Source organism: Labeo rohita, chromosome 20 (assembly GCF_022985175.1).
Source record: "Labeo rohita strain BAU-BD-2019 chromosome 20, IGBB_LRoh.1.0, whole genome shotgun sequence".
NCBI lineage: Eukaryota > Metazoa > Chordata > Actinopteri > Cypriniformes > Cyprinidae > Labeo > Labeo rohita.
This window is the reverse complement of record NC_066888.1, coordinates 33,749,867-33,774,053: the sequence shown is the minus strand read 5'-3', so window position 1 is coordinate 33,774,053 and position 24,187 is coordinate 33,749,867. Positions and strand designations below refer to the sequence as shown.

Here is a 24,187-nt window from a genome sequence, read left to right as displayed (position 1 = left end):
CGCATTTGTGTGCTCATTTAGATTCTGATCTGTTCGAGATCTGCCGGAGATCTGTTCTCAGATCAGTTGTTCTCTTTCTGAGCTTTCTCTGTGTTTCTGTGTAGCTGGATGAGACTGTCCTTCCTAACGAATGTCAACGGCAAAATCCCGGTCCGAGGGTGAGTGTCTGACTCCTGTGGATCGTCTCTGTATTCTGTGATGTTTTGACCGATCTGATCTGATCTGATCGCGTCTCGTCTCGTCTCGTGCAGCATAACACGGACGTTCGGCTCGGGTAAAACGGAGAAAGGAATCTTCCAGGCGCTGAAGGAGCTCGGTCTCCCCAGTGGGAAGGTCAGAGGAAACTTCAGTTCCGTCGTCGATGACGGTCGTTACAGATTTTATATTGTTAGATGGAAATCAAAACGAGTCTTCATTTATGTTCCTGTTCTAATTGAGATGAATCCAAAGAAAAACATGTTTGACTTTTTGACTTGTTGTTCCAGTCAAAACATCTGAAAACCACTGGAAAAAATAGTTGAATATTAATAACCTGCCAGTGCAGTAAAACAGAAACACTTTTATTCAAGATACAGTCAGTGAAAACAGAAGTCGACTGAGTTTTATATGGTTTTCATCTGGAAAATGAGACACGAAGACTGGTTAAGAGCAGGATTTCTGTGCAAGCCCTCGTCCCATCGGTCCCTCATGGATCAAACCACATCTCGTCCTAGTTTTGTTGAATATCCTGTTCCTGTCACATTGCAGAAGTTAAATAAGTGTCACGGCGACTCTTAAACTGCTGCCGGTTCACCTGCCGATTTGGTTTTGCGTTGCAGAATGACGAAATCGAGCATTCGGCCTTCACGTTCGACATCTTCTACGCTCTGACGCAGAAAATCTGCCCTCGCACGGACATCGAGGAGCTCTTCAAGAAGATGTACGTCCTGCTGTTCACTCCTCACGGTTAACTAGTACTTCTAGCCAGTACTGGAGCACTAACTATGAGACAGACTCTAACCGCTTCAGCTTTAACTCGTGTGTTTGACTAACGGTGTGTTTATGGGGCGTCAGACGGGTGTCGTACAGATGCTTTGTGATGTCTAACTCTCTCTCTCTCTCTTTTTAATGGTTTTGTTCGTGTTATTATAACCAAACCAAATCTTTTCTGCTCAATTTCTTTGCAGCAACGGCGACAAAAGTGATTATTTAACCGTAGAGCAGTTAGTCAGCTTTCTGAATGAAGTAAGCTCTTTATCATCATTTATTAACTGTGTGTGTGTGTGTGCGCGTCTGCATGTCGCCCTGCTTCTGTCTGTCGGGTGATCGGCTTCCTGTGGTGACGTTCCCGCGTTCGTGTTCTTGTGTTTGCAAGCGCACGCGTGTGGGTCGCGCTGCATGCGGGTCGGAGCGTGTCGCTGTGGGTCGTCTTGTGTTTGTTGTATGTTTTATTTACTCGTCTTGTGCATTAACACACAGCCGGTCTCTGCTGAACACAAACACTATTAACGCACAGAGACTCTTTAACTGTTTGTGTGAATTAGTTAGTGATGTTCCAGCAGGTCAGAATGTAATGAAGCTCAGAATGTGAGTAAACTGGCCTGATACTCATCTGTTATCTAACCTCAGATGCTGTTCTCGCTCCGTCTGCTTTAATATGAGTTATTTGAAGCGAGGACGCTCTGTGTGTTTTATGTAGTTTGGAAAAATCTGCCCTCATAAGGGTAAAAAATGCATCTGCGGATGCGCTCCGGCGGACAGAGTTAATTCTGCGCGGGACAAACATGGCTGTAGTTTCACAAGCTCATAAAGACGTTGAGATGCGTCTCCGAGGACGAATCCTTCCTCATTTCAGATGTTTGTTTTCCCTGTAGAACCAGCGGGACCCTCGACTCAACGAGATCCTCTTTCCCTTCTACGATGCCAAACGAGTCATGCAGATCATCGAGAAGTACGAGAGAGACGCCGACTTAAAAAAGAAAGGTAAATAAAAGAGACCTGAAGAGTGTTTAATTAACAGACCGATGGATTGAGATGCTCTCAGCTGATCATCTGCTGCCCTCTAGTGGACAGACGGCGTCGGCACTCGCTCCCAAATACAGGAGTTATTTGATTTTAGTCATTTACAGGTCTGGATAAGTACGGGAAAAGGAAAGTGGAGTACAGACAAATGATTGTGTGTCCGGATTATTTCCCAGGTTCTGTTTTCTAACATATATCATTGCAAATGGGAAAAAAAATTCTCATATATGCGTTGAAACACTGTCTGAGTTTGGTTTTAACTGATTTACGTGAGTTAGTTACAGTATTCCAATTATTATAACATACATAGTCGGAATGTAACGTGCAATTGTTAATGGAATAATCTGTGAATCTGTGTTCTGGGTGATTCATAAAATCAGCTAAAAAATGATCTTCAGTGTTCTGAAGAAAGTAAGTCATATACATCTTGGATGGCCTGAGGATGAGTAAATTAACAGCACATATTTATTTTTTGAGGGCTGTGTTTTAACTCGTGCACAGTTGAACAGATGTTTGTTTTCTGAAACATTTCTGAGAATTTATGATTAAAACGAGAACAAATGTCTGTCAGTGGGGAACGAAAACTTGTTTTCCCTTTGAATTAAGTTGATTCTTTGAAGTTTTCTTTCCAGGTTTTTTATTATTATTAATTACACTGAAAACAAGACTTCATATCTTGATTTTGCTTCTCCAGGTCGCATGTCCTGCGACGGCTTCTGCCGCTATCTGATGTCGGATGAGAACGCGCCGGTGTTTCTGGACCGTCTGGATCTGTGTCAGGAGATGGAGCATCCGCTGGCTCATTACTTCATCAGCTCGTCACATAACACTTACCTGACGGGCCGGCAGTTCGGCGGGAAGTCTTCAGTGGAGATGTACCGACAGGTGCTGCTGTCCGGATGCAGGTATGCGTTCATCATCAAAGCATCTCAGTAGTGTCTTAAATCTGTAATGTGTAGTCATTGTTCAGAAATAACTAAACATGCTCTTGTCTGTTCCTGTCGACACATGTGAGATTGCATCATGTCAGAAGTGTTGCACTCATGTATCTGCCAAAACCGGTGCATCTGTATCTGAATCTACACACATGAGCTGGATCCAATATTTCTCACTTTAATGTGGTTACTGTGATTAATCATGACATGAGAGTGAGCGTATGGATGGTGCATTCGCTCACGTTTGCTCTCATCTGTCCTTTTAATGCAAGTACAGTAAGTGTGTGTGTGTGTGTGTGTGTGCGTGTGTGTTTCAGGTGTGTGGAGCTGGACTGCTGGGATGGTAAAGGTGAGGATCAGGAGCCCATCATTACTCATGGGAAGGCCATGTGCACCGACATCCTGTTCAAGGTGAGCGCAAATCAAACATCACGTCCAAATCAAACGTTGCATCGCTGCGTCCAGTTAAATGTTGTGTCGCTGCATCCAAATCAAGTTTTTAGTTTATTTATAATCTTTCTAATCTTTTTTTTTTTTTTACTTATTCATTAATTTGTTGTGAATCACCCGATCTTTTGATTTGAGTCTGAAGAAAGTGATCTTTCATATTTTTATTTTGCCAGGCAATTTTAATTTGACATTCTCTGCTTTTCTTGTGTCTGTTTGTGTAACAGGATGTAATTCAAGCCATAAAGGAAACGGCGTTTGTAACGTCTGAATATCCCGTTATTCTGTCGTTTGAGAACCACTGCAGGTAAAACGCGTCGCATGTTTACAGTCTGTAAGTGTCAGTGCTCGTGTTCTTCTGTGGCTTTGGATGCCACGTTGACGCGTTTGTCCGCATGTACGGCGGCGCTCACAGCTGCGCGTGTGTGTTTGTTGCAGTAAGCCGCAGCAGTATAAGATGGCCAAGTATTGCGAGGAGATCTTTGGAGACCTGTTGCTGAAGCAGCCGCTGGAGGGATTCCCAGTACGTGACATCCTATTTCCCCGCACACAAATCCAGACCAGACCTGCTTTAGTCTCCGTGGAAAATGTAGTCCACTGAAGCACTCTACTCTCATTTCTCATGGGTGTTTGTGGGCGTCACGCAGGAATCGTTTCTGTGCTCACGGATGACTGTCCTTGTGTTTCAGATTGAATCCGGGCAGCCGCTGCCGTCGCCCAACGACCTCAAACGCAAAATACTCATCAAAAACAAGCGCTTAAAACCTGAAGTGGAGCAGAGTACGTACATGTGCATCCAAACGCATATCGGTCTTTGACTTGTGTTCATGTGGAAGAGCTAAACATATCTTCTGTTGCACAGAGTTAATATTAAGATAATGATTAATGGAATCTGTGTAACATTAAAAGAAACAAATGGGGCTCAAAAATAAAGATCTGAAATAGCGATACATCTTATCAAATCAAAAGCTGAGATTTAAATAGTATATAGTCAGTTGCGCTGTGCGGCACCGTGTTCACGTACACACGCGTGCAGCTGACAATAGCATGTTTTTGATTCACAGTGAACGCTAATTCTCATGAACTTGCGCTGTGAGTTCATTGTGTTTTGAGAATGTAATGTGCACTAGCGTCACTTTAGTGTTTGTTGTTTGTCTCGGCAGCAGCGATGTAAAATGTCATATTGCAGTAGCAAATAGTTGCAACATAAGTGGTGCAGCCACTGATTATTCTGCACTGACACTGATGGTGTCACTGTGATATTTTACATACTGAGCCATGACTGGTCTTTTCTGTATTTATATCAGGTATTTTCACTCATTTCTAGCTCTCATTTTTAAATAGACTTCTGTTTTGTTTTTTTCTCTTGACATCCTTTGTTAAACTGTTGAGTGTGACTGTCATGAATGACTGATTAATATGTGTGTGTGTGTGTGTGTGTGTGTGTGTTACAGAGCAGCTGGAGTCCTTTAAGAAGCACATGGAGGCTGGAGAGATGAGCATACAGGCTGGAGAAGATGAGAATGATGAAGATCTGGACAGTGGTAAACATTCACACACACACACACGTCTGGTTTATTATCTTTGTGGGGACTCTCCATAGGTGCAATGGTTTGTATACTGTCCACACTGTATTTTCTATCCCCTACCCCTAAACCTAACCCTTACAGAAAACTTTCTGCATTTTTACTTTCTCAAAAAAACTCATTCTGTATGATTTATAAGCTTTTGTACCCATGGGGACCTCAATTTAGGTCCCCATCGTGACACGAGTCCCCATTAGTATGTGTGTATTCAGGTTTAAGTCCCCACCAGGATATATAAACCAAAAGCACACACACACACACACACACATAACCCTGTACAGCTCTTTGTGATTCATTCATTGACACAATGCAATCTCTAGCTCCTAACCCTAACCTACCCATCAGAACCCATCAGAGTGCCTCACCCTAACACTTACCCTATCCCTAACCTTTACTCAATTATAACCTGATGCCTAAAACCAATCTTGACCCTTAAACAGGCCTTTAAAAGGGTCTCAGAAAGTGAGGGCTGGCCAGAATGTCCTTAATTTACTCTCTTTGTCCTCAGAAAGAGAGCTGAACACACACATGCAGGAAAGTGATCACATGTTTGTCTCTGTTTGCAGCGCTGGACGGTAAAGAGCTGAACTCAGACATGAAGACCAGCAACACTCTGTCTCTGTCGGAGGATCCCAGCGATCCGGACGCGCAGGACAGCAGCCTCAGGAAGAAGGTGAGTGACGCGGGACCTGCGTTTTGCAGCCGTGCGCTCCGGTCCTGCTGCTCACAGCATCTGTGTGTTTCAGATCCCAGATGACGACGTCACCGAGATCTCAGAAGCGACTGAAATCACGGACGCCACCGACGTGTCTGAAGCGTCAGACCTCGAAAACAAGAAGAAGGTGAGACTGGTGTTTGATTGATTGGTTGATTCGTTCGTTTACAGACTGGCAGAGCTGAAGCTGCCGGTCAGACGTGAGCATGACGCGTGTGTTTGTTCATCAGGGCGTGGAAACGGCTGAAGATGCCGACGCCGAACAGCAGCTCATCGCCTCGTATAAGTATGAAGGAGCCACGACCAACATCCACCCGTACCTGTCGGCCATGGTCAACTACGCTCAGCCCGTCAAGTTCCAGGGCTTCGAGGTCGCCGAGGGTCAGTTCAGTGTTTCCTGTAGGAGCAAACACACGTCTGCAAATGCCACAATCACAACTATAGAGAAACCTGTGGGACGGCAGCTAATAATAAAAAAAACAATAATAAAAATACAGCCTGTTAAACACAGTTAGAAGCACACGGATACCGTCTTTGTTACACGTTTGTTTACAGTTACAGTGTTCTTGTTTCATTTATCTTATTCATTAGCATTATGGCAATTAAAGTCACGTACAGTAATGAACTAATAAACTCAGAATAAGCGTATACAAACACAATAATCAGTACATGTTTTGTCAGATCAGACTTGATGTCTCTTTGAAACGACATGAGGGTGAGGAAATGACAGAATTTACTTTTTTGGTGAACTGTCCCTTTAATGTTTTTATTTTTCTTCTTATTATTTTTAATGAAATGATACTCTACTTATGCCAGCTAAATCTGCCAGCAGGTGGCAGTAAATGTCTTTATGATTCATTCATTCGTTCGATTCGTTCAGGAATGAAGTAAACGGCTCTTTTTATAAATGGGCTTTTGAATCACACCATATCAATTCTTAATTACTGAACTGTTGTATAAAATCACATTTAAGCTCGTGAGATCAGCACTCGTCATAATGCTCTTGCTGTGTGATATTGTGTGATATGTGATGTATATAAATATGAGACAAAATACATACAGGGGTATTTTTGCACCAATATCTTGAATTTTAGGGCATAACTGCATTTGTGGAGTTGTTTCCTTTTATCATATTTGTCAACAGTTTACTATATGAAATATAAGATGATGTACAACTAATTAACTAATTAAACATTAACACATTAAACTGACAGCCCTAATATATATACACTGTCTGTGCTGTGCTGTGTGTGTGTGTGTGTGTGCGTATATAACACACTATTCATGCACACACGTTTTCAGAAATCAGAACTGATTTAAACAGAATCTCTGATTAACCTGGTTACATGTTTCTCATGTGTTGTGTTGTGATTGTGTGTTCATAATACATGAGTGTCTTTGTTCTGTTTTATTTCAGAGAGGAACATCCATCACAACATGTCGTCCTTCAACGAGTCTGTGGGTTTGGGCTATCTGAAGACGAACGCCATTGAGTTTGTGAAGTATCCTTTGACATCTGCACACAATTACCCATCAGCCCTCAAACGCAGCGGCGACACTGTTTTAAATGATGCCGAAATCACCAGTTTAGTATGTACACGAGATCCATCCTGCAGATATCACCAGCAGGATTCATGTGTATTAATGTATGTGTGACTGTGATGTTTGGCCAGGTGGCGCTGTGTGTGTGTGTGTGTGTGTGTGTGAGTGTGTGTGTGTGACAGACGGTGTGTGCTGTTCTTACAGGATGTTCCAATTATCAACATGCAAAATCAGCATATCAGAAATGCTAACTCACCTTTAAACTATTAAATCATGTAAAGATGACTGACATGTGCATTTGAAGCCTTTTCTTATACCAGACGTTGCACTGAAGCGTAATCGTGTCATGATGAGTTTGCATCCCTGATAACTAGTAACTTCTGTTAGTTAGTAGGTCATGTCGTTTGATGTAGATGTGAGCCGATTTCTTGGAAATGAAAGCGCGTTCGTTCCCTGCGTTCCCTGTGACCCCTGTTGGGCTAAATGCACGTTTGAACTTTTTAAAGGAAACTCGCTCTCCGGTGAGCCGTGCTTGTCCTCGGGGAGCGTTCCCCTGCTGTTCCCGGTTAAAAATAACCCCGCTGTGGGTCTGTCGCGTGTTTTCCTCAGCCGCAGACGCGCAGCTACAACAAGCGGCAGATGAGCCGCATCTACCCCAAAGGAGGCCGCGTGGACTCCAGCAATTACATGCCTCAGATCTTCTGGAACGCCGGCTGCCAGATGGTGTCTCTGAACTTCCAGACTCCAGGTACGGCCGCGGCCGCGGGGTCCGAGAGCCGTCGGGCCCCGTTACTGTACGGAGAGAGAGAGAGAGAGAGAGAGAGACGCGCGCGTTTAGCGGCACGTTTACAGAAATGAAGTAACATCGGACTGCTCTGAGATGACCTGTGTTCTGAAGTAACTAAACTTAGGACCTGTGAGAGAAATTCACCATCGCTTTATTAGATTTGACCTGACAACCGTCGCAGAATCTGCTGAGGTGTTTCCCTCCTGTCTGCTGTTCAGGAGTCTCAGTATGTTCTCCTGTTTGTCTGTGAGGTTTTTCATCTGTTTTCTGGTGAAAACGGTGCGTCTGATACCAGCACACATGATCTGAGGAAACACTCGTGACTGGAGCTCGACGCACCCCTTACCAAAATAAAACCAAAAAACTCTAGATAAACCATGGCAACCATTAATTTGCTACACTAACCATAGCATTTGTAGTATTTGTAGTAAAACTCTGTTTATACAAATGACAATCAATACGCCAAAAAATCATGATTACTACACTTCTTCTACAATGCCATGGTTAGTTTTCATAAGGGACTCACTTTAACAGTTAGTCAACTATCACTAGTAGCAGGGAAATAAGTGTTAATGTTGCAAAATTCATCAATTATGCCACAACTTTCAGCTGTAAAGCAGCTGTGCTGAAGACAGTAGCGTGTACTAGTGTCTGTGTCTGGTGATTCTTCAGTATCTGAGGTAACATCAGTGTGGATGTTGTGTGTTTCTCTGGACGTCAGTAGTAATGTGAGCGTCAGCAGCTTCTGGCGATGTGATGATGCGCTCGTTCGCGTGTGTTCAGAGCAGCACCGGCGGGAGTCGAGCAGCATCTGTTCAGAAACACGCTCGTGTGCGACAGACTGAGCTCAGATCAGAGCTCGCTTTATAAACACGACTGACACGCACGTGTGCTGGACGCATTCTTTAATATAACACTGCTGAAGACGAGTGTGTGTTTGAGCTCCATTAATGAACGATTCCTCAGATCATGCGTGTTGTTGAGGAGCGACTCAATCAGACGCACCATTTTCTCCTGCTGAAGAACCCACAGAGCCCCAGACCAGTGTTGCCAAATCCGCTGGCTACTTTAACACTGTTGCTGCGGGTTGAAGCGACCCCAATAACGTCATATTTAGCTCCTGAAATAGGAATTTACCAGGGGAACCCCGACAAAAAACCCCCAAGTATTTTATCCTCCAGAGCCTGATTTTTAACGGGGACCCCCTCGAAACATGTTCTTCAATAGAAATTGGGTGGGTTTTATTGTGAAAACCTGGCAACCCTGCTCCAGACACATCTACACACCAGAACATGCTGAGACTCTTGAACAAAACACCTACGCTGGGTTAAACACAACCCAACTTGGGTTATTTGGCAACTCAGCGCTGAGTAAAAATTGGTCAGAACACATGCTGGGTTTTTTTAAGTCAACTATTGTTTAAAAAGTATTCATTAATAATTATAAATTAATAATAATTATTATATTATTATATTATATCTGCTGGTTTAAAATGGATTGGAACCTACAAAAACACACAGAATTACTAGAGGCAACAGCAATAATCAAAAGATGCACATTTATTATTATGCAAAAACATATGGACAAAATACAAGACAAATTTAATTTATCTGGGTGAATACAGCATAGTTACCATATTACATACATTTAAACTCATTTGACAAGCAAAAAAAAAAAAACATTTAAAAGTAGCATTTTAATTTTAGTGTATTCAACCATTCTCTGTAATCGTTTTTTTACCAAAACAGCGCTGATTCTCGTGCTGGTGTGTTGCCGAAATCTGAGCCGGTGAAGAGCTGCTGTTGGGCGGGTGACTGCAAAACTTCAGACCGCGGCCTCGCATTTCACTCTATCACTAGCTGAAAGATGACGTGACTACCTGCCCATAAAGAAACAGTACTGACATTAGAGAACATATTTTAACATCAAATTAAATTAAACTAACAAATAACAAATAAAATCCATTTGTGACCCTGGAGCACAAAACCAGTCTTACGTATCACAGGTATATTTGTAGCAATAGCCAACAATACATTGTACATTTACATTATTGATTTTTCTTTTATGCCAAAAGTCATTAGGATATTAAGTAAAGATCATGTTCCATGAAGATATCTAGTAAAATTCCTACTGTAAATATATCAAAACTTAATTTTTGATTAGTAATATGCATTGCTAAGAGCTTCATTTGGACAACTTTAAAGGTGATTTTCTCAATATTTAGATTTTATATATTCAAATAATTGTATCTCAGCCAAATATGGTCCTATCTTAAACCATACATCAATTGAAATCTTATTTATTCAGCTATTTTGAAAAATTGACCCTTATGACTGGTTTTGTGGTCCAGGGTCACATATATTTTATTTAAGGCAAAGGTGTTTCCATCATGCAAAATGACCGCTGCTGGCACAGCTGACTGACATCTCGTCCTTATGTTGCGTTACATAAAATAATACAATTTACAGCACAGTAAAGACTTTATAAAAGAAATGAAATGTAATCAATCTTTATTTCACTGAAGATGTGAGAACTGATCTCTCCTGTAGATGACTCAAAAAGCGCGCACAGCAGCTGGGTTGTTTCGTCAGAGACGGGCTTAATCAAGTCGAGTCACCTTTATTTATATAGCGCTTTTAACAATACAGAATTGTGACTAAGCGGCTGTACAGTTTTAAATAGGAAATAGTGCATCAATAATGCAAAAAGGCAACAGTAAACACTCAATTTTCAGTTAAAGGCAGTTCATCATTGAATTCAATGATGTCATCATCCAGCTCAGTTCAGTTCATATAGTGTACGATATCATTTGAAAATAAGTGTCCCCAACTAAACTTAACCCAGTGATTGGGCAGGAAAAAACGGCATTAAAAATGACCAGCAACTTAGTTACAGAAAAACTACCCAGCACTTGGATAAAAAATGTTAAAAAATAACCCAATAAAATGACCCAACAAACTGAACCCAGCATTTGGGTTAAAAAAAAAGTCACCCAGCATTTTTTTTTAGAGTGTAGAAACAGCATGGTGGAATTTATAGCAACACATTTCTCCCACATCATGCCAGTGAGTTTTCCACAGATAAACTACAGTCACAGGACCACGTTTCTAATCAGAATTCACAGCGTTATAGTCTTTTATAGAGAAGGTATTTGAAATGGAAAATGCATTAATAATGTGTGTGTAATTATAACGCGTTACAATGCTTTTATAATGTGCATATAGGAACTGAACTGAAACCTGCTAGACTAATGATTCAATGATAATTCATAAAATACAGGATAAAATAAAAATATCAGGTCTTAGATCAGAATCTAGGAGCCTTTATAAATACCCCACCCAGCCCATCTGATCTGTGGGACTCTGTACAAAGGAGTGTATTTGAAGAGACTTTATGAACGTCTGTATAATGCGTTTCTCTCTATAATGCATGTATATTGATGCACATTAGCGATGGCAGTGACACATTATCTCTGTGTTTCAGATCTGGGCATGCAGCTGAACCAGGGGAAGTTCGAGTACAACGGCGCATGCGGGTGAGTGTTTGCCGCGGTCCGGCGCGGGGCCGTTTCCCGCCGCAGCTCATCAATTACGGTGTCACGTCGCATTAGCTGCAGCCGGCGGCGGCGCGTCCGCTCTGTAACATTAGCGCAAATGAGCGCTCGCTAAATATCGGCCCTCGCGCGCAGATTCTCGTGTACGAATCCAGCCCGAGGCCAAACGCTCATCTGGGATTACTGGCCCACGAGCGTCAATATCACAGAACCTTAATGTCCCGTTATTACCCAGCAGCCCCTCAGTCCGCGTGTGTGTGAGGAGACGTGGGATTGTGTAATGGAAAAAGCTCGGATCATTAATCTTCTGTTGAACAATTAATCAGAAAAATAATTAATATCTGGCCTAGAGGCGCAGCTCTGAGAGAACGTGTCAGGATGCTGCAGTAATTCCTGTGACTCTCTCCTGCAGGTACCTCCTGAAACCAGACTTCATGCGCCGCGCAGACAGGATGTTCGACCCGTTCTCTGAGACGCCAGTAGATGGAGTGATAGCAGCGACCTGCAGCGTACAGGTGACACACACACACACACACACACACGAGACATCACAGAACACAACTTCATCTGGTCCGTCAGTCTTCATCAGTAAACACACATCAATCACTGCTCATTCACATACTGATGTCTCTTATTTCTTCGTTTCCACCAAAATGGAGTTTTTCATTCGTCTGGCTGCAAAAAAAAGGATATGACCAATCAAATCTTTACCAAATAACTATATATCTTATATCTTATATATCTTTACAAGTAATCTATATCTGTATCTTTATCATGATTTGTAATTTATAAGTACATTAAAGGAAATGTTCACTCGCAGAACAAAAAATTTACAAATAATGTACTCACCCCCTTGTCATCCAAGATGTTCGTGTCTTTCTTCACTCAATAAGAAATTGTTGAGAAAAACATTCCTGAATTTTTCTCCATATAGTGGACTTCTATGGTGCCCCAAGTTTGAACTTCCAAAATGTAGTTTAAATGCAGCTTCAAATGGCTCTAAACGATCCCAGTCGAGGAAGAAGCGTCTTATCTAACGAAACGATCTGTTAATTTCAAAACAATTGACAATTTATATACTTTTTAACCTCAAATTCTCCTCTTGTCCCAGTCTGCATGAACTCTGTTTTTTTCTGGTTCAATGCGGTCAGTATAGTTAGGGGATCTCGTTTTCTTCCTAATTCAGAATCATCCTACATCGCTGCAGAAGTACTGACTCAGTGTTTACAAAGTGAACATGCAAAGAAGATCAAACACCCTTAACAAAAAAGGTAAAACAGTGATATAGGACGATTTTGATGTTGAAGAAGAAAAGAAGACAGGAGTTTTTCGACATATCCTGACTGTATTCCTCGGCTGGGATTGTTTAGAGCCGCATTTAAACTACATTTTGGAAGTTCAAACTCAGGGCACCATATCAGTCCATTATATGGAGAAAAATTCGGGAATGTTTTCCTCAACAAACAGTTTCTTATTGGGTGAAGAAAGACACGAACATCTTGGATGACAAGGGGGTGACTACATTATCTTTTAATTTTTGTTTTGAAAGTGAACTTCTCCTTTAAGGAACAACATCACAATATTGTAATTCTGCCTGAATTCAGAGATGTTACTAACTGAAATTAAAGCCATACTCTATATTTCCAGAATAACCAACAAAATAATTAATAATCACATTTAGACAGTATTAAACTCAGTGTTGATAACCGGCTGTTTTTCACTTGATTGTGTCTTCACTGGTGCTTTCTGTAAATATTTGTGACCCTGGAGCACAAAACCAGTCTTAAGTATCACGGGTATATTTGTAGCAATAGACAAAAATACATTGTATGGGTCAAAATTATTGATTTTTCTTTTATGGCAAAAATCATTAGTATATTTAGTAAAAATCATGTTCCATGAAGATATTTTGTAAAATTCCTACTGTAAATATATCAAAACTTAATTTTTGATTAGTAATATACATTAAGAACTTTATTTGGACAACTTTAAAGTTGATTTTCTCAATATTTGGATTTTTTTGCACCCTCAGATTCCAGATGTCCTGTCCTAACAAACCATACATCAATGGAAAGCTTATTTATTCACCTTTCAGATGATGTATAAAACTCAGTTTTGAAATATTGACCCTTACGACTGGTTTTGTGATCGAGGGTCACATTTTACTCCCGCTTACCACAACACTGACCTTTATCTGAATCTTTTAAGGTCTTTCGAACACTCAGATATGTGTGTCTGAGATTTAAGCTTTTCAGACTTGACTTGACATAAAAGTAGAGTAGTAACAGTCTGAGAGAACGATCATCAAAAACTCAACAGTTCAAAACCTGAGAAGTGGCCTGAGAAGTGTGTGATATGACTCTGTGAATCATTCATTTGACTCTTCCATTGATTAATGATGAAGTGAGTCAGTTGCTGTGTGAACTCAGACTCCTCGTCTGTTCCTGGATCAGTCTCACCGCCGTTCTGACTGACGGTTCATGTCCGTGTCGTTCCTCAGGTGTTCTCGGGTCAGTTCTTATCGGATAAGAAGATCGGCACGTACGTGGAGGTGGACATGTACGGCCTTCCCACCGACACCATCCGGAAAGAGTTCCGCACGCGTATGGTGATGAACAACGGCCTGAACCCGTACTACAACGAGGAGCCGTTTGTCTTCAGGAAGGTTTGACATCTTCAAGCGATTCACTTCCTTTTCACATACGTGATTCCGGTTCAGAAGATTGCACTGGCTGTTGTCTTTTTATTCTCAGCGTCAGTTTGATTTTAGTTCATTCTTTTTTGTTTGTTTGTTTGTTTGTTTGGACAATCACTCAATTTTGTTTCAGTTTAAAGGGGTCGATTCCTTTTGTTAGTGATTTGTTCAGTCAGCAAATATGGAAATGTGAATCAGAAGTCATATGAATCAGTTCAGTATGATTCTTTATAATGATTCATCACAATTTACCGTAAGCTGCTGGAAATAAATGCAGAGGAACAAACATTTAGGCAAATTTTTTCTGTGTGTTTGTGAGACTTCAGTCAGTAGGTGGCGCTGTCCGACTGCTCTTGTGTATGGAGAATAATAAACAGGAAGTGTTGTGTAACGTTTTGTAAACGTTAGATGAGCGTTTGAGCATTGAACGAGTGTATGATGAAGGTTACATGAGCGTTTAGGCGGAACGCTTTCCAGATCATCTCAGTTGCATTTGCAGTTTTTGACAGTTTTGAATCAGTTTGTTCATTTTGTTAATTAAAGTGATTTTGAGCCGCTGGAGATTTGAGAACTTGAGGTTGTGTGTGTGTGAGAGAGAGAGAGAAAGAAAGAGAGAGAGAGAGAGAGAGAGTGTGTGTGTTATTGAGTGAGTGAGTGTATGTGTGTATATGTGTGTGTGTGTGTGTGTGTGTTCAGTGGCACTGCGGCACTGCTGATTTATGGTCTGTATCTGTGGTGTCAGTGTCACGGTCGAGAGACGCCAACATCCTGCTGCATCAGCACAAAGACCCGAGTGTGTGTGTGTGTGTGTGTGTGTGTGTGAGTGTGTGTGTGTGTGTGTGTGTGTGTGTGTGTGTGTGTGTGTGTGTGTGTGTGTGTGTGTGTGTGTGTGTGTGTGTGTGTGTGTGTGTGTGTGTGTGTGTGTGTGTGTCTCTCTCTCTCTGTGTCTCCTCACAGAAGCTGTAATTGTGCTGTAGTGCTGCCCATCATTGTAGGCTGATGGGAGGAAATGAACATTATGAGGAGTACATCTCACACACACAAACTCTCACACTCTCACTCACTCCCTCACACACACACACAGACTCACAGACTCACATGTGTGTTGTGCAGGATAGTGTTCTACAAATGCAGAACTCAAGTTAAAGTATGATCAACTTTTAAAGGGGTCATCAGATGCAAAACTCACTTTTACATGTGTTTTGAACATAAATGTGTGTTGGCAGATAAAAATCCAGCCAGTAGTATTTTTGTAATCTTTATAAGAAATATCCCCTTTTTCAGATCAAGCCATTCTCAGCTTGTCTGTGTGACGTCACACTCCGACACACGACACACCTGTTACTCCGATGCAGGGGAAGACGAGAATGTCTCTGACTGAGCGATTGAGGTGTTCTGTTGTTGGATGTAATAATGATCACAGCAGTCATCATTTACTCCCGACATCTGAGCCGCTGAAGTAGATTAACGTTACTTTCATTTTAGAAGGAAATGCGCCTTAGTTAGCGAGTTAGCGAGTTAGCGAGTTTTGCGGCTAAAGTAAACAGACCGGCTCGTCACCCCACAGAAGAGAGGGGCGGGGTGAGCAGAGCTCATTAGGATTTAAAGGAACATGCAATAGAACGGCTCGCTCTGAACAGGGCTGATTTTGACAAGGTAATAAGAGTGTTTTTTACACTACCACTGAGAAATTTTAACCAAAGTATTTTATAGACTTCTCATTAAGACCCTAAAGATTCATGTCAACTTGTGGAAAATGGGCACCGATGACCCCTTTAAAAAAAACACCCACACACTACGAGAAAACTTTGTGTGTTGTCCATTGGGGGTTTCACTAAGGTCCTGTACAGCAGTGGAGGGTTTAATGATGGGAGCGGTGTGTGTCGTATCCCATCATGCCTCTGTGTTTAACCTGCTTCAATCCTGAATCTTTGGTCAGACGGACTGTTGATCATGTGATCTCTCATCTGCGGTCAGGTGATCCTGCCGGATTTGGCGGTGTTGCGTATCGCCGTGTACGACGACAACAATAAGCTGATCGGTCAGAGGATCCTGCCGCTGGACGGGCTGCAGGCGGGTTACCGGCACATATCGCTGCGCAACGAGGGCAACAAGCCGCTGTCGCTGCCCACCGTCTTCTGCAACATCGTCCTGAAGACATACGTGCCCGACGGCTTCGGCGGTGAGCACACACACACACACACGTTCATGTAAATCACGCCTACACCCATCATGCCTGTGGCAGCGCTAACAGTGACAGGAAATGACATCACACAGGCAGACACTCGCACACCCCCACGTCCAGTAAGACGCACAGACTCTGTTATGCTGAAACTGAGTGTTTGTTCATTTAGTTTACTTGGTGTTTTATCATTTAGAATTTTTATGATAAATAGAGAATAAGGAAACAAATTTAATTGTTAACTTAAAAAAAACAAAAGCAGCATTAAAATAAATATATACATACATATGCTTGCATACACACATGTATATACATATCTGTCTGGAGGAGGATGATGATGATGATGATGATGGTATAGAAATGAAGCGTTAGTTAGTCAAATTGAATGTTGATTTAATTGTAAAGTTCATAACAGGTTGTTCAGTTTCAGTAGCTCCTGTCATTTAAATGAAAGTTTAACCTGAAGAGTTGAATTATGATTTATTCTGAGAGGGTTTAAATATTTAAATTGAATTATTTAAGGGTTTTTGTCTCTCCGAGTCTGACTGGATGTTATTTGCATGTTTTGTAATTAGTTGAGAATATGATCTGTGTATTAATGGTGTGATGTGGTGGTACTGTAATGATGTTCTGCTGGTGTTGGCTGTATTTCTGTCTCATGGTGAGCTGTGTAACTGTGTTTCTGTCATGTTTTCCAGCCATCGTTGATGCTCTTTCCGATCCAAAGAAGTTCCTCACCATCGCAGAAAAACGCGCCGATCAGATGCGAGCACTCGGGATCGAAACGGTACGTTTAGCGTTGAGTCCAGTGTTGGGAATGTTTAAAAAAGTAATTGGTTATAGTTACTAGTTACTTCTCACAGATAGTTACATCATTATAAAAGTAACTAATTACCAGGGAAAGTAACTGTTGTGTTACTTTTTAAAACAAAGGTTCAAATATGTCAAATAACTTGGATGCCCCCAATATTAAATATGTTGAATGAAATTTAAATTAAATGAATGACATTTTAAAATTAAATATCTGATATACATATACATTACCTATAATTAGGGTTAAGGTTATATACATTATAACCCAAACCGTAAGCTGGCACAGTTTTTTACATTTCTAAAACTACATTTAGCATCAGTCAGTCAAGCATTATAATATGACATTATGATAATTTAGCATTAAACTTCAGCAATTAGAACTTTAATAATTAGAATAACCATGTATGAATGCATATTTGTCATGAACGTAGGACTGGTGGTGGTATATTGTTGTGATATTGTTTGTAATTTAGTGTTTCTATGAATAAAGGAAATAACTAAAAATGATACTAATAAGATAAAACTACTGTGAAGTCTACTACTAATAACAATATAAAACGTACTAAGGATTAATGAGCTGCTGGGTTCATGAATATTAATCACGTTGTCTGCATTCGCTCGAACTGATTTGCTGAAATCAAAACAGAGACGATAGTAGGTGAGCGCCGGCCAATGAGATGCCGCTTGTGCGTTAGTTCCGCCTACCACTGGAGTAACCGGCAGTTCTTAAAAGCTGAAGAACTCCAAAGGAACTCCATTATTTTGAGAGGAAAATACAACAAAGAATATCATTTTCACGTAGCGTGTCAATTCTGCATGGTGTGTAAGACTCTCTCGCTCTGTATTATTCTTTGCGTGTGTGAGACGAAGTGACGGCTAGTCATGTGTCTTCACACTAGAGTTTCCGGTTTGTCAAATCCATTCAGATGAACTGAAAAGTAAAAAAATAATATTATAATAAATTATAGTAACTCCGCATTTTATTGTCAGTATTGGTAACTGTGTTGTAACGGGGGAAACAGTCATTTGTTTGATTACTATAACGCTGTTATTTAATAACAATGTTACTAACGCTGTTTATTTATAAAGCCATTATTCCCATCACTGGTTGAGCCTCTGAAGCACTTGTGCATGTGTTTGTGTGTCCTGACGTGTGTTTGTCGATGCGGTGCAGAGCGACATCGCAGACGTGCCCAACGAAAACTGCAAGAGTGATAAGAAGGGAAAAGTGAGTCAAGTGAAGACCAACGTGACGCCACAGAGCAGCTCTGAGGTGAACGCCACACAAAACAACATCAGCGAGAGCAAACGCGGTGAGACACACACACACACACACACACACACACAATCATGGAAGTCAAATGTTTGTAAACACAATCATAACAAACCTTAAAATAACACACAGCCAAAGACACAATATATTTGGATATTTAAAGTTATTTTTTAAAGGTTATGAATAATTTAGCGGGTCTGACAATATTTTTTTATAGAATTTAATATCTGTATTTTCTATATAATTTGCATCATTGAAATTTTTTAACCATTTTGTTTCTTCCGTTTTCAGATAATTCTGCCATCGTGAATCAGGTGAACATCGAAGATTTGAAGCAGATGAAGGTAAAACTTTGTGACACGACACTGGATTATTATGCACCAAGTTGAAATGCCGCATCATTGAGGTTTTGACATGAAACATTATAAAATCTGATTCAATACTGTCAATCACTTTGTTCAGGATTCACTGATTCGTTTCGCTTTCTGCATTCCGCTTTGTTTTGCGTATTGAAGGATTTCATTAGCGCTGCTGCGGGTCACTGTATCTTGACGTGTTTCCTAGCGTGTCGTTTTTCTGGTTGCGTCTTTTTGTAAAGATGAACCTCAGAAATCCCACAAATCTCTTTTCTCTAGACCTTCATTAAACTGATGAAGAAGCAGCAGAAGGAACTGAACACGCTAAAGAAACGACACGCTAAGGTCAGTGTTACGTGAGGACGATCGTTAGATCGCCGTTCCGTTCTGCCGGGATTCTCGTGTTTGTTTTGCTCACACGCTGACGCAGACGTTTCCCGTCGCAGGAACACAACGCCATGCAGAAATCGCACTGCACGCAGGTGGACAAAATGGTGGCTCAGCATGACAAGGAGAAGTTCACGCTGGAGAAGCTGCTGGAGAAGGCCATCAAGAAGAGAGGGTGAGTGAAGCATGATGGGGAACGCTGCCTCTTCTGCATCGTCGCAGTCATTCGGCCCTGATGTTATTGTGACTCTTACTGTTCTCCATTTTAGAGAAAACAACTGCTCCGACTTAAAGAAGGAAACGGCCATAAAGGTCGAGACGCTCACCACAGACCATAAAGAAAAGGTACAGAAGAAAAACCCATCACGCTTTGTGCCTGATAGCTTATTTACTCGCCTGCGGAGTATCTGACCGCATTGCACCATAACAGTGACAAAATCGTATGCTCTGATCCGACAGCGGGTGTGCAGGAATCAGTTGGTCGCTTGGTCACTTCTGTGACGTTTGTTGATCAGGTGTGCTTTACAGATTTGTTTATATGTGCATTACAAGTATTCCAAACAAAATTTCAGCGCACACAAAGTCACTGCCATACTGTCACTGGAGCTGCTGTGAATGTAATTGTTTACAAATGACATCTAAAAAGAAAGACGACTTGGATAAGCGTCTGGATTTGGATAAGCTCTATCAGGTCGTTTGAGGTGTTAATATGATTGATTGAGCTACCGATCTCTAACTGATTGATTTGATTGAATGTAAACGTAGCTGGTGAATGTCAGGATGTCTGATGCCAGTTAAATGTCTGACTACTCACAGATTTCACATTTATTATATTTTCAATAGCAATTAATCAAAGTGTAAATGTTCTAGAAATTTCTAGTTATGCGTGTGCTTTATCCTGTGCTTTAAATCTTACTGAAGATATTTGAACCCATGACTGAAGCTGATGTACTGATGGCAACCCCATCCGTCCCTGTGTTTAAATGATTTTTACCCATAATAATTGTCAGCAAACGTTCAGCTGTGTTTTCTGACGCGTGTCCGTCGTGCTGGTGTTTTCTCAGGTGAAGGACATGGTGGCGCAGCACACTAAAGAATGGTCAGAGATGATCAACTGTCACAGCACAGAGGAACAGGAAATGAAGGACGCCCATGTGACGCAGCAGTGTGAGCTCCTCAGAAAGCTGCTGGCCAGCGTTCAGGAGCAGCAGACGCTGCAGCTCAAGCTCATCCACGAACGGTGAGAGATGTGTGTGTGTGTGTGTGTGTGTTCACTGCACGCTCAACTACCGTCACTATCATCACTATCGTCACTACCATCACTGCCATCACTATCATCACTATCATCACTATCATCAATACCATCACTACTATCACTACCATCACTGCCATCACTATCATCACTATCATCAATACCATCACTACTATCACTACCATCACTGCAGTCACTGTCATCACTATCATCACTACTATCACTACCATCACTACTATAACTACCATCACTACTATAACTACCATCACTATCGTCACTATCATCACTATCATGATTACAGTCACTATCATCAATACTATCACTACCATCACTATCGTCACTATCATCAATACCATCACTACTATCACTACCATCACTATCGTCACTATCATCAATACCATCACTATCATCAATACCATCACTACTATCACTACCATCACTACTATCACTATCATCACTGCAGTCACTGTCATCACTATCATCACTACTATCACTATCACTATTACCATCATCATCACTACTATCACTACCATCACTATCGTCACTATCATCAATACCATCACTATCATCAATACCATCACTACTATCACTACCATCACTACTATCACTATCATCACTGCAGTCACTGTCATCACTATCATCACTACTATCACTATCACTATTACCATCATCATCACTACTATCACTATCATCACTATCGTCACTATCATCAATACCATCACTATCATCAATACCATCACTACTATCACTACCATCACTATCGTCACTATCATCAATACCATCACTACTATCACTACCATCACTATCGTCACTATCATCAATACCATCACTATCATCAATACCATCACTACTATCACTACCATCACTACTATCACTATCATCACTGCAGTCACTGTCATCACTATCATCACTACTATCACTATCACTATTACCATCATCATCACTACTATCACTACCATCACTATCGTCACTATCATCAATACCATCACTATCATCAATACCATCACTACTATCACTACCATCACTACTATCACTATCATCACTGCAGTCACTGTCATCACTATCATCACTACTATCACTATCACTATTACCATCATCACTACTATCACTACCATCACTACTATCACTACCATCACTATAGTCACTATCATGATTACAGTCACTATCATCACTATCATCACTGCAGTCACTATCATCAATACCATCACTATCATCACTACTATCACTACCATCACTACTGTCACTGTCATCACTATCATCACTCCTGAATCAAATAGAAAATCTGTGAATCGAGTCGATTTGTTCGTATTCCATGTTCATGACGAGAGCGGCGAGTGTAGTGTGTACTACGGTGGAAAGTAGTATGCTAATAACTGCTGTATCTGATTTAATACACGACACTCATATGAATATATTCATCTGGGCCGGTATTCTCCTCTTTATAATGCTGATGTGGCGTCTCATTAGGATGGAGATACGAGGCCGGCTTGCTATCATTAACAGGCATTAATGTTGCATGAGTCTCTGTAAGTTCAGGAGGAGAGCGGCCCGTCGCACACGCGTCTATTCAGCTCAAGAGTCTTTATTAATTACACTGATAATTCCCCTCGCGTGAACCCAATCTCCGTTTGTTCTGCAGCTGGATCTCCATAAGAAAGAGCCGCGACCCTTGAGCATGAGATGATGTTTCATAACAAACACTGATTCTCTGGATTGTGTTTTGAACATGTTTGTATTGTGATCGATCGACAGGCAAAGCAAAGAGATGAAGGCCAACCAGGCGAAGACGTCGATGGAGAACAGCAAAGCCATCAGCCAGGACAAGAGCATCAAAAACAAGGCGGAACGCGAGAGGTGCGGCACGACACGCGGACGGGCGGTGTGATTAAATAATCATCATTTGTCAGAGTTTAACGAGTTTGTGGGTTTGTGATGCAGGAGAGTTCGGGAGCTGAACTGCAGCAACACCAAAAAGTTCCTGGAGGAGAGAAAGAGGGTGGGTTGATGGTCTTCAGTGTTAACTGATGCTCACGGCTCCGTTCACTGAAGAATGCAGGATAAATGCATTTGTCTAAAGTTGTATTTGTGTAGCTGAACAACTAATCTAACGAGAAAACACAATCCCCAAATCAAAACATGGCATTAAATGTTGCATGAACTGCAAAAAGGAAAATTTCCTACTATTTTTTTTTCTTGTTTTTCGGTGCAAATCAAGATACATTTACTTAAGATGCAAAATGAAGATATCAAGTCTTGTTTTCTGAGAAATTGAACAAAGTTTTATGTTTCTTGTTTTTCCATTTGAATTAAGTAGATTTTTCGGACTCTTTTTGCAAATATATGTTCTTGTTTTAATCATAAACTCCAGTAAATGTATGCTGATTTCAGAATCTTTATACATTTTGCACTGGAAAACATACGTAAGATGTGTTTTCTCCAGATATTTATATTTACAGACTGTATCAATGTATCGTGTTCCCTTCAATTTATTCCTTATATTTTCTTTCCTTACGTCTTAAATTTTTCTTAATAAAATATCTAGAAATCCTGAAAAAACACATTTGAAACAGATACTCACGCCTATTTCTTGAAATTAAGATCTTTTTGCAGTCTAGTTTTATTTTATTTTTAGAGCCTAACACTAAAATGATGCAGTGATCAAGTTGCTCATTTATTTTGAATTTATTTTGCAATACAGGTCGTTTTAAAGCAGCTTCACAGATGTAAACAGAAAAATAAAAGTATTAATGTTGCAAATTCCTTTAATTATGAAACAACGCTCAGTTGTGAAGCAGCTGTACTGAACACAGTAGTGCCATTATTCAGATCAGTTCAGGGGATTCGGTTCATTAGGTTTTGTTGTAAAGTATCAGCTTTGTTTATTAGTAATTGTGCATTAATTCAGTGTCTGCTGTAATTGTGACATTGTGCATTGTGATGTTCCTCACTTCAGATAAAAGCATCTGTTAAATGAACGTAAATGTAGTAGTTCTCACTGATGTGCATGTAGTTGAATCATGCTGAAGATGAGGATGTTGACGTTCATGTTCTGGTTTCTCAGCTGGCCATGAAGCAGGCGAAAGAGCTGGAGCAGCTGCAGAAATCTCAACGAGAGCAGCTGGAGAAACTCGAGAAGTTCAACGAGCAGGTAAAGGCGTCAGGCCGTCTGTCGTTCACGCTCGCAGAGCCGCGACGGGCGATGATTTTCAGCAGAGCGCCGCCCCTCTCTTGATTTCAGTTGATTTGCGTTTTGTCCTCCATTACTCATGTTCTGTACACGTGACGTCTGGAGCCATTCCTTAAATATGATTTGCCTTTTCTTTGAACAGCTTTTGAAATCACATCATGCAAACAGTCAGACTCAAGGTAGGCTCACTCATTGCTCTCCTCCTTCTTCAGTTTTCTCCATCAGTCTCCTTTCTGTCTGAAGACACAAGAGATTCTGCTTCTCAAACTGCTATAACAGTGAGATTTACTCAATCACAGCTAGAGACCAAACTAAACTTTCCCACTGGTTATTAAAAACGAATAGCGGGGATGACTCAGGATCTGAACTAAATAGTTTTTATTTCTGTAAAATAATGACAGTGGGTAATGTAATGTAATGTAATGTAATGTAATGTAATGTAATGAACGTATGGCTGAACACCGTCAAATATGACA

The 24,187-nt window shown here is 41.0% G+C and overlaps 1 protein-coding gene across 15 annotated transcripts in view; it reads left to right on the top strand.

The window, feature by feature from the left end:
* Positions 1-24,187, top strand: part of plcb4 (phospholipase C, beta 4) — a 53,903-nt gene that overhangs the window by 26,277 nt on the left and 3,439 nt on the right. For 11 of the 15 annotated variants that reach the window (XM_051138410.1, XM_051138418.1, XM_051138413.1 and 8 more), the window contains 31 exons: positions 105-158; positions 252-333; positions 819-919; positions 1,167-1,224; positions 1,854-1,962; positions 2,696-2,906; positions 3,254-3,347; positions 3,611-3,690; positions 3,822-3,972; positions 4,073-4,163; positions 4,838-4,927; positions 5,536-5,642; positions 5,716-5,811; positions 5,915-6,065; positions 7,102-7,186; positions 7,850-7,974; positions 11,497-11,548; positions 11,979-12,081; positions 14,067-14,231; positions 16,239-16,443; positions 17,142-17,230; positions 18,431-18,569; positions 18,821-18,873; positions 19,165-19,230; positions 19,332-19,447; positions 19,542-19,617; positions 20,337-20,512; positions 22,277-22,378; positions 22,463-22,520; positions 23,586-23,672; positions 23,854-23,890. In XM_051138410.1, coding sequence (XP_050994367.1) covers positions 105-158; positions 252-333; positions 819-919; positions 1,167-1,224; positions 1,854-1,962; positions 2,696-2,906; positions 3,254-3,347; positions 3,611-3,690; positions 3,822-3,972; positions 4,073-4,163; positions 4,838-4,927; positions 5,536-5,642; positions 5,716-5,811; positions 5,915-6,065; positions 7,102-7,186; positions 7,850-7,974; positions 11,497-11,548; positions 11,979-12,081; positions 14,067-14,231; positions 16,239-16,443; positions 17,142-17,230; positions 18,431-18,569; positions 18,821-18,873; positions 19,165-19,230; positions 19,332-19,447; positions 19,542-19,617; positions 20,337-20,512; positions 22,277-22,378; positions 22,463-22,520; positions 23,586-23,672; positions 23,854-23,890 — 3,209 coding nt within the window. Of the gene's footprint in view, positions 1-104; positions 159-251; positions 334-818; positions 920-1,166; positions 1,225-1,853; positions 1,963-2,695; positions 2,907-3,253; positions 3,348-3,610; positions 3,691-3,821; positions 3,973-4,072; positions 4,164-4,837; positions 4,928-5,535; positions 5,643-5,715; positions 5,812-5,914; positions 6,066-7,101; positions 7,187-7,849; positions 7,975-11,496; positions 11,549-11,978; positions 12,082-14,066; positions 14,232-16,238; positions 16,444-17,141; positions 17,231-18,430; positions 18,570-18,820; positions 18,874-19,164; positions 19,231-19,331; positions 19,448-19,541; positions 19,618-20,336; positions 20,513-22,276; positions 22,379-22,462; positions 22,521-23,585; positions 23,673-23,853; positions 23,891-24,187 lie in introns of those variants that run through there. The other 4 variants (XM_051138420.1, XM_051138422.1, XM_051138419.1 and 1 more) reach the window with 4 other exon arrangements.